This window comes from Chanodichthys erythropterus, chromosome 18 (genome assembly GCF_024489055.1).
Source record: "Chanodichthys erythropterus isolate Z2021 chromosome 18, ASM2448905v1, whole genome shotgun sequence".
NCBI lineage: Eukaryota > Metazoa > Chordata > Actinopteri > Cypriniformes > Xenocyprididae > Chanodichthys > Chanodichthys erythropterus.
The window spans coordinates 2,493,734-2,504,360 of record NC_090238.1 but is presented as its reverse complement, the minus strand read 5'-3'; the positions used below and the strand labels follow the sequence as shown (position 1 = coordinate 2,504,360).

The 10,627-nt window shown below is 42.6% G+C and overlaps 1 protein-coding gene across 2 annotated transcripts; it reads left to right on the top strand.

The window, feature by feature from the left end:
- The first annotated feature begins 3,878 nt into the window (after window positions 1-3,878).
- LOC137006825 (nuclear factor 7, ovary-like) lies at window positions 3,879-9,988 on the top strand. Of its 2 annotated transcripts, none has more exons than XM_067367913.1 (6): window positions 3,879-4,493; window positions 5,420-5,515; window positions 5,737-5,967; window positions 8,688-8,710; window positions 8,792-8,910; window positions 9,358-9,988. In XM_067367913.1, exons 1-6 carry the CDS (start codon window positions 4,110-4,112, stop codon window positions 9,843-9,845), a joined length of 1,341 nt encoding a protein of 446 aa, XP_067224014.1. In that variant the 5' UTR covers window positions 3,879-4,109; the 3' UTR covers window positions 9,846-9,988. The 2 variants fall into 2 exon arrangements, with proteins under 2 accessions (XP_067224014.1, XP_067224013.1); XM_067367912.1 differs by having other exon boundaries at window positions 8,625-8,710.
- Window positions 9,989-10,627: the final 639 nt, after the last annotated feature.

The window sequence follows — 10,627 nt, the reverse complement described above, 5'->3', positions numbered from 1 at the left end:
TGAGGAGAATGAAATCCAGAAACCACGAATAAAACACTTTGTGGCCTCCCATAAAATTTGTGGATTAGAGCAATCCTTTGTGTTAGTATCTAAAAAATCCTTTAGTTGTACTTTTAGTGAACTAAGAAATCCGGAGTTAGTTAGTAAAGATGTATTTAAACGCCACCTGGGGATATGGATGTGAAAGATAACTTATGATTAAATATACAAATACAGGCAAAAGCAAGTCTTCCATTCTCATCATTTCCAGTAATATTTACACAGCATGCTAATTTCTGGTTAAGAAGAATGCATACTCCATTGATCTTATTTAGGGCGCATGATGATGCAATTAATCTGTAATATTTATTTTGAAATTGTGCCACATCACATTGTTTTAAGTGTGTTTCTTGGATCAGGGAAATGTCCACTTTTTTTACGATATATATACTCAAGAACACGGGTGCGTTTAATAGCGGAATTTAGGCCATTCACATTGAGTGATAATATATTCAATGACTGTATCGACATATACCGCTAAGATCTGTCTTAAAATATGAACATGCTAGTATAAGATATAACAGAAGCATGTAAACATCCTGCCAATTACCGTACAGATGTCCCAAAACTGTTGATCTATCAAAGAATAGGAATATGTCTGTAAAGGGGAGGGAGTGGGAAAAACTATATACAAAACCAAACAGGTTTGAGGCTGCGTCAGAAGCACCACTGTCTCGGCGTGCAGGTGTAAAGGTGGACCTCTGCGGAAGAGAGTTGATAAAATCTTCGGCGGCCTGGGGGGAGTCGAACATCTTCCTTTCGCCTTTATACTGCAGTTTTATCCGCGCAGGATAAATGAGAAATGGCTCCAGGCCCATGCCCTTGGCCTTTTTCATGGTAGAACTGAAGCTCTTTCTCTGTGCCGTTGTCGCTGGACTATAATCGGGGAAGAACAGGATAGTGCCGGCTGTTGGCACCGAGGAGTGAGCGAGAGGCATGGGCAGGTGAGTGGATGATGCCCGCGCGCCATTAGCAGCGTACTTCACTGGATAAATTTGACGTGCCCCGTTCAGGATAGCCGCTTTGTCTTGCCAACGCAGTAATCTGAAGATGAGGGTGCGCGGCTTGTTGGAGTTAGCCTCTCCTCCATCATACACACGATGTGCCCATTCAATGTCAAAGTCTCGGCCCACCAATGAGGGTATCCACTTGGGAAGATTATCTTTCAGGTAGCCGATTGCATCCGAACCCTCCACTGCTTCTGGTAAGCCAACCAACCTTACATTATTTCTTCGTCCCCTGTCCTCCAGGTCTGTCAGCTTTGTAGTGAGCTGGTCTAGCTGTGTCTTTTGTTCGCCTGTCCTCTCGCGCAGCCGTCAGAACAGAATCCACTCGGTCTTGAGTCCGTTTAATAGATTTGGCTACCTTCTCAAATTCACTGCTAATCTCCTTCACAGTTTCATTAGTCTTTTGGATTTCCGTTCGCAAGTCACGTAGTGCTGGGACCACAATGGAGTCCACAGCTTCCCTGACAGCGGAGGCTACGGCCATATCTAGACCGCGTTGTTGTTCTTGGAGGGCTAGCTTTATGCCATTAGCAATAGCAGCATCGAGTTCTTCCTGGGAGATGGCAGAATCCTTGAATTTTCCCTTTTTCGTGTTTCTTTGTTTGGGGAAGGATTCATGATGAGATAGATGTCGAAGTATTTGAAGTATGTTAAAGGATTATCGAAAAATAACCGAAAACTATGCTGGCTTCGCTGTCAATGGTTCACGTGATCCCCAGCAGAACAAGTTCTTAAGCTTGAATGGATATTTTGACAATTTTCAATCTGGTTTCCGACCACATCACAGCACAGAGACAGCACTCATAAAGATAATAAATGATATTCGCCTAAACACAGATTCAGGTAAATTATCAGTGCTGGTTCTACTTGATCCCTGTGCTGCATTTGACACTGTCGATCACAACATTCTTCTTGAAAGGCTGGAAAACTGGGTTGGGCTTTCTGGGATGGTTCTTAAATGGTTCAAGTCATACTTAGAAGGGAGAGGTTATTTTGTGAGTATCGGTGACCATAAGTCTGAGTGGACATCCATGACATGCGGAGTCCCTCAAGGTTCAATACTTGCACCCCTCCTGTTCAACCTATATATGCTGCCACTGAGCCAAATAATGAGAAAGAACCAAATTGCATATCACAGCTATGCAGATGACACCCAGATTTACCTAGCCCTATCACCTAACGACTACAGCCCCATTGACTCCCTGTGCCAGTGCATTGATGAAATTAAAAATTGGATGTGCCTAAACTTCCTTCAGTTAAACAAAGACAAAACTGAAGACATTGTGTTTGGAAACAAAGATGAAGTTCTCAAAGTGAACACGTACCTTCACTCTAGGGGTCAAACAACTAAAAATCATGTCGAAACTTGGTGTGATTTTGGAGTCAGACCTGAGATTCAGTAGCCATGTAAAGACAATAACTAAATCAATAACTAAAAAACTTGTCCATGCTTTCATCACCAGCAGAGTGGATTATTGTAATGGACTCCTCACTGGTCTTCCCAAAAAGATCATAAGACAGCTGCAGCTCGTACAGAACGCTGCTGCCAGGATTCTGAGCAGAACCAGAAAACATGAACACATCACACCAGTCCGCAGGTCCTTGCACTGGCTTCCAGTTGTATTTAGAATTGATTTGAAAGTACTGTTACTTTATAAATATTTATAAATTTAAAGTTTATAAAGTAAAGTATTATTTATTAAAGTATAAAGTTTATAAATCACTCAATGGGCTAGATCCTCAGTACATTGCAGATATGCTCATAGAATATAACAGATCGCTCAGATCATCAGGATCAAGTCATTTAGAAATACCAAGGGTTCACTCAAAGCAAGGAGAGTCTGCTTTTAGCTGTTATGCCAGCCGCAGCTGGAACCAGCTTCCAGAAGAGATCAGGTGTGCTCCAACAGTAGCCACATTCAAATCCAGACTCAAAACATATCGTTTTATCTATGCATTTGCTGATTGAGCACTGTGCTATGTCCGAACTGTTTGCATTTTATTTTAAATTCCTTTCCCTGTTTTTATTTCATTTTTAAAGTATTTTATATCTTTTATGTATCATCTTGTTATTTCTGGCTTTTAATGCATTTTAAAGTTAAAATTTAGGGGACAAACCATGGGGAAATTTGAGCTGTGGTGCATGGTTAAGATATCTCTGGATTACACTTTCCAAAGGGGGAAATTTCCAAAGAGGAAATTTGAACTGCGCTGCTTAGATAAGATATCTCCGGAAGGGGGATTGGGGCTGTGTGCACAGTTTGAGGTGTCTTGGCAAAAGGGGAGATCGAACATTTTTTTTATCAGTTTGAAGTGCCTTAGCAGGTAGAGCTAGACAGCAGTCCTGTCGTGTGAAGAAGATCCATTTAGATCCGCTCTGATGGATAGATCCGTGTAGATCCACTCTGACGGACAACAACAACAAAAAACTCACTAAGACTTCCTAGCTCTTCCATCCAGATAGCAAAATTCTCTGTTTTTACTGTTATTTCTATTCCTTATGTTCTATTTTTATTATTCATCCTTATGTAAAGCACTTTGAATTACCATTGTGTATGAAATGTGCTATACAAATAAAATTGCCTTGTCTTGGATGCTTGAACAAATAAACTATGTACAAATAAAGAGCAATAAATAAAATTGTATTTTTATTGTCAATATTTGCTTTGTTTCATTGATCTTCAGTGATTGATTCAAGGTTTATAGCATTATACTAAAGTTTTAATGCAAGTTTTGTAACTTAAAACTTTACCCTGAAGATTTCCTGATGTTGTTCTGTGAACAAAACCTTATCATAAACTCCACCCTCTTCCAACACTTACCAGGAAGAGACTGACTTCTTATTTCTCTTTTCTGTCATACTGACTCTCTTCTCTCTTGACAAAAGCAATAAAGAATCAGCGATCAGTGGAGAATGAAGAGAAACACTTTCAAGAAGGATTTTTGAGACATTTGTTTCTGAACAGACAGCAGATCGTTATGATTCTCAAGATGATTCATTTTTAAAACCGTTGTTCAGAAAGTGAAAGTAAAGTTTATATTGCTGGAGCTCAAACAGTGAAAATGGCTTCACTAAATGTTTCTGCTGAAGAGCTTTCTTGTCCCGTGTGCTGTGAAATCTTCAAGACTCCTGTTATTTTATCATGTAGTCACAGTGTCTGTAAAGAGTGTCTTCAACAGTTCTGGAGAACCAAGAAAACTCAGGAGTGTCCAGTCTGCAGGAGAAGATCCTCAAAAGAACATCCTCCAATTAATCTTGTGTTAAAAAATTTGTGTGAGTCGTTCCTGACAGAGAGAAGGTCTGAGGAGATCTGCAGTTTACACAGTGAGAAACTCAAACTCTTCTGTCTGGAGGACAAACAGCCTGCGTGTTTAGTGTGTATTAATTCACAAAAACACATCAGTCACACATTCAGACCCATCAGTGAAGTGGTTTCATCATATAAGGTAAGACAAATGTCTCTTGTTTCACATGTAAGTGAAAGTGACATGAGGGCCAAGTAGGGAGTAGGAGAGCAGTGAGTAGTGAACACACACACTACAAACCAATTCACTGTGGCGCACGGGGAGTGATTGGGGGTTTAATGTCTTGCTCAAGGGGCCTCATTTATAAAGCGTGCGTACGTACAGATTTGATCTTAGAATGTGCATACGCATAAATCCACACCAACGCTCATATTTATAAATTCATCTGTGACATGGAAAAGTGCTTAGAGCCACATCAGGGTCTGAACAGACACTTTTTCTTGTCAGATTACTGCAGGTTTTTGGAAATCTAAGATAATTTTGCAGCTCACCATTCTTAATTAAAGGATTTGGACAATGACTGGTGATTTGTTTTTCAAATGTAAATGACATTACTTATACGTCTCACTTATACAAGATCATTTGCGATTTATAGATTTCACATCTGAAAGAGAGGCGAATGCTCGTTTTCTGTGTGTACGTTTATTCTATGAATCACATGTACGCACATCTGAGAAATGATCGTAAGATCAAATGTAGGTCCATTTTAATGCAACATTTTATAATTATTTAAGGCCCAAGGGCACCTCAATCATTTCCTGACGGTATTGAGAATCGACCCCCCTTTATCAGCAATAACTTCTGCTAATACATTTATACATTTTCACGCAGGTACAGATAATATTAGATAACCTTTTTGTTTTGCTTTAATAAATGACATTGTCTTTTACAAACTGTACTTTGTGTTTTCTCAGGCTGCCTTTGTTTTAATTTCTGAATCAATTTAGTATCAGATGTTCACAAAAACAGAAGAAATACTTTTTCACAGCATTATATGATCATATCACTGTATTCTCTTCTTTTCTTCACTGTAATCTGGTGTTTTATGTGTTTTTGTTCAATTCTAGGAGGAGCTCAATACAGCACTAAAGTCCTTACAAGAGAAACTTCAACAGAATGAAAAAATGAAAGGAGAGTTTGAGAAAACAGTTCAACACATCAAGGTAAGGAAACAGAATCGAGAGTCATTTTCATTACAGCTGTAGGATCACTATATACAGTTATGATCTGATATATTTAATATAATGGATTCCAGTTTATTATTTCTGTAATAATCTGCTTCTGGATCCGTTATATGTCGGTATCGAGTTTATCTCTGATATGAATGATGTGAAGTGTTGATGTGTCGATTGAGATGATTGAAGTGAATGTGATTTGATTTCAGTCTCAAGCTGAGCTCACAGAGCGTCAGATTAAACAGCAGTTTGAGAAGCTTCATCAGTTTCTCAGAGATGAAGAAGAAGCTACAATCACTGCACTGAGGGAGGAAGAGGAGCAGAAGAAGCAGATGATGAAGAAGAAGCTGGAGGAGATGAACAGACACATCTCAGCTCTTTCACACACAATCAAAGACATGGAGGAGATGATGAAAGCCAATGACGTCTGCTTTCTGAAGGTCTGATTTCAGATTATCGGTTGATCATTGGTTCATTGATTGAGTTCCCATTCAGTCGGTCACGTTCAACGTACGTCGGACAGACCGACGAATAGGAATCTCGCTAGAGAGGCCAATCTTCTTCGAGTGTAACTACAACGAGCCAATGCACATTGGCAAGCAATCATATGCATCAGCTGCTCGCCTCGCAGCACGGGTATATAATGAGCAGCAGGTGTGTTGCATCTTCAGCTTTTCGCTTCGGAGCCGAACCGTCTGTAACAAACAGTGGTGTCTACGAGTGAGTGTTTGTCTTCAACGAGTCAGCTTTTTTGGAAAATCTGCTCTTTGTGTTGGTGCAGGTGGACAGCACTGCAGCGGGACCGATCTCTCTTCTTTATTGTCTCTTTCTTTTGTTTTGCCTTTTTGAGAGAGCAAAGCCTCAGTTGTAAAAAGCCGTTCTCAAGACTGGTGAACGGTGCGCTTTTGAGCGCTTAAGAGCTGTTCTCACAGCTGGTAAGAGGGCGGCTACAAGGAGAGAGTGCACACGACAGGCTGCACTATCCCCTGTCTGTGCTGCAGCGGTCATTCCCCTGCGTGCTTCGGCACCTAAAAGAGTAGTCCCTGAAAGAGCTTACACAAGTCTGCGTCTTTTAAAAGAAGACATTCTACCTGTGTGCTTCTGGTTGCGGTCGTTTCCTGTCCTCACTGACCGCCACGAACATTGTTTCACTTGTCTGGGTGCGTGCTGAAGCGATGCTCGTGGGTGATTCATGTTTTCATATGAGAACATGATTACATCGACATGCCGGTCGTAACACTTCTTTCTCCAAAAGGGAAGCTTGAGTCCCCTCTGGGGCACTCTTTGTCATCTGCGTCCAGACCTCTGGAAACTCCATGTCTGGTCCCTGGACAGGACGCAGAGGTTCTAGGTGACTTACCCCCCCAGGGTAATTAACACCATCACTTCGGCACATGCACCATCTACAAGACGTGCTTACGCCTCGAGGTGTAACCTGTTCGTCGAGTGGTGTTCTTCTCACCAAGAAGACCCCTGAAGATGCTCGATCAGAGTCGTGCTGTCCTTCTTGCAGCAAAGGTTGGAGCGTAGGCTGTCCCCCTCCACCCTCAAAGTCCACATTGCTGCTATCTCCGCTTAGCACGACCACATAGATGGCAAAACTGTTGGTCAGCACAACCTGGTCATCAGGTTCCTTAGGGGGGCGAGACGGTTAAATCCTCCTCGACCTCCCTCCATACCCTCTTGGGACCTTGCTCTGGTGCTTCAAGCACTTCAGATTGCTCCCTTTGAGCCCTTGCAATCAGCAGACTTAAAGATTCTGTCTCTAAAGACTTTGCTGCTGGTTGCATTGGCCTCCATCAAGAGGGTAGGGGACCTGCAGTCATTTTCGGTCGACGAATCGTGCCTAGAGTTCGGGCTGGGTGACGGCCACGTGGTACTGAGACCTCGGCCTGGCTATGTGCCCAAGGTTCCTACCACTCCCTTCAGGGACCAGGTAGTGAGCCTGCAAGCGCTGTCCTCGGAGGAGGCAGACCCAGCCCTGGCTTTGCTCTGTCCAGTCAAAGCTTCAGGACCTCAGACCAGCTCTTTGTCTGTTACGGAGGCCAGCAGAAGGGAAAGGCTGTCTCCAAGCAGAGGATGGCCCACTGGATAGTGGATGCCATCGCCCTGGCTTACCAAGCTCAGGGCGTGCGCTGCCCGCTCAGGTTGCATGCTCACTTCACGAGAGGTGTAGCATCCTCCTGGGCGCTGGCTCGTGGCGCTTCGCTAACAGACATTTGTAGAGCTGCGGGCTGGGCGACACCTAACACGTTCGCTAGATACTATAGCCTTTGTGTCAAGCTGGTCTCCTCCCGTGTTCTCGCCTCAGGTCAGAGGCACGGAGAGGCCCCAGCTTAGTGTCGGCTTGCTGCGCTACATGCGCTCTCTTTGCTCCAGAGAGTCCCTACGGGCAGACCCTGTTGAGTCCTCCGGTTACCCTTCGGCAGCCAACGTGGCGGAGCGTCTGGCGCCAGGCCTATACTCTGTTGCATTCTTGAGAACCGGATTTAGGCTGGGTTCCATATGTGTGATCCTACGGGGATCCCATATGTTTTTTTCCACCGTTGCTCCTAAACGAAGCCCGTGTCTTTCCCTCTGGGAGAACGTCATCTCTCATCGAGTTGGAGTCACCCCAGTTCTTCCATATGTTGTACAACCTACAAGGTTAGTCCATATGTACTTCTCCACATAACTCCTTCGGGGAAGGATTTGGCTTCCGCAGCATTCCATTTCTAACGAAAGGTTACACTTTCCCAGCGTTATCCAATAATCTCACTGAATGGGTTTAGGAACAACAGTGATCGATCCTCTCTGTGTGTTAGCCCTCTCCCACCATCCGCAGGCAAGGGGGTTCAGGTGGCTTACAACAGAGCGCTGGAAGAGGGCAGCTATTGTGGCACTTTGGTAGGGATTCCTATTCGTCGGTCTGTCTGACGTACGTCGAACGTGACCGACTGAATGGGAACGTCTCGGTTACAAAGGTAACCCTCGTTCCCTGAAGGATGCATGCCAATGTGCATTGGCTCGTTGTAGTTACACTCGAAGTAGATTGGCCTCTCTAGCGAGATTCCTATTCATCGGTCTGTCCGACGTACGTCTCTGTTCCCTCCTTCAGGGAACGAGGGTTACCTTTGTAACCGAGACGTTCTTGATGATAAATGGTGTGTTTGTTCTGCAGGAGTTTCCAGTTTCAAAGGAAAGGTGAGTAATCTGCTCCTGTCTCTGGTCTCTCTGGTTCTGATCCAAAGCCACTGCAGTTTTGACTCCTGAATGTTCTTCCAGAGTCCAGAGCTCCAGGCCGGATCCACAGATGACTTCTGGAGCTTTGATATATGTGCCGCGTTACTTGGGCAACCTGCCGTTCAGAGTCTGGAAGAAGATGCAGGACAACGTCCAAAACGGTGAGTCTGACTGCAGAAAGAAAGAAAGAAAGAAAGAAAGAAAGAAAGAAAGAAAGAAAGAAAGAAAGAAAGAAAGAAAATTGACACGCTCCACCAATATTTTCTCAATCCAACATAATCAGTTAGTGAAACTCAACAGACTATAACATGAAGATGATCAGATGCTGCTGAAGATCAGACACACACTTACAGTTTTTCATCTACAGCAGAAATCTCAACAGATCTCATTGATTTATTGTGATTTTAATTGATGGACACAAATGTCTGAATCACACATTTAATGTTTGTAGTTGATGATCAAATGAGTGTGAAACTAATAACAGCACTGACAGTGATCAGAGGAACATGTGTTTGATCAACAGTGTCATAATTCATAATAATCTGTGTTGGGTCACTCTTTGATCATTATATGAACAATAAAAGCATCTGTTGATTGTGTCTCATCAGCTCCTGTGATTCTGGATCCAAACACTGCGAATCCACGTCTCGTCCTGTCTGATGATCTGACCAGTGTGAGATTCAGCGAGAACAAACAACCTCTTCCTGATAATCCAGAGAGATTTGACCGGTGTATCTGTGTTCTGGGTTCAGAGGGTTTTAACTCAGGAACACACTGCTGGGATGTGGAGGTTAAAGAGAGTCAATTCTGGACTCTTGGAGTAACTACAGCATCAAACCAGAGGAAGGGATTGGGTTTCTTCAACACTGATGTCTGGAGTGTGTCGTACAGATGGAATCCAGGTTCTGGTTTTTGTGTCAAACAGAAGCTTGATCGTGTGAGAGTGAATCTGGACTATGACAGAGGAACGGTGTCATTCTCTGATCCTGTAACTAACACACATCTACACACATTCACACACACCTTCACTCACACACTATTTCCACTCTTCTATTGTTTTCCCTCCCTCAGGATCTTACCGGTCAGTATTCAGTAATCGTTACTCCTGTAGGTCTGGATCTTCCTGCTTTCATCATGTTTCCAATATTTAATCCAGATCACATGAGTAAGAGTGCTGTTGATCTGAACATATGGAAGTAAGATAATGCCAAATGTTTTTGAAATAAAAAGCTTGTTGAATTGCACTATTTGAAAAAAATATGCATTACATTAGCTGTGCTTGCATTTAGATGCACTGTATTTTTAAGGCTTGCATGTTTATGGGATGAAATTCAACACAATCGTATATTCAATTAAAAATATTTCACACACATTTTCATTATTAAAAATTCAATAATTCATATTCACCTTTCAAATTTCACTTCCAAAATATTCATTCTGTTTAAAAATACAACCTATAAAATTCGACTAGCAATTTTCAGTCCATTTTATTTCGCTTTACAAATTCGCTCCCACAAATTCAGTGGTTCAAATTCGGCAGAAAATTCAACATTTCACATCCGGGAACTGCAGGAAGAGCAGTAGAGTGCCGATGCATCATCTCTATCTGCTGTTAGTCTGCTTCACCAGCAGGTGCCGCTAGCGGCTGTTTACAAAGACGAGCAACGGCTAGTAAGTCATCATTCATTCATAAAAACGGATTTACAGAATTAGAGCAAGCATAAGTGAATATGTGATGATTATCAGGGCCAGTATAAATGCAGAAAAGCTGATAAAGACACAAAAACTGCATTTATGTTTAATTCAGTGTATTTACGCTTACTTTCCCAGCGTAGCTACAGCTTTCTGTACAGTGAACAAGATAACGTTATTGCCCGA

Coding starts and splice junctions, on each gene's coding strand:
- LOC137006825 (XM_067367912.1), top strand. CDS start 4,110: ATGGCTTCACTAAATGTTTCTGCTGAAGAGCTTTCTTGTCCCGTGTGC. Junction 5,516..5,736: donor AAACAGTTCAACACATCAAG/GTAAGGAAACAG, acceptor ATTTGATTTCAG/TCTCAAGCTGAGCTCACAGA. Junction 8,911..9,357: donor GCAGGACAACGTCCAAAACG/GTGAGTCTGACT, acceptor GTGTCTCATCAG/CTCCTGTGATTCTGGATCCA.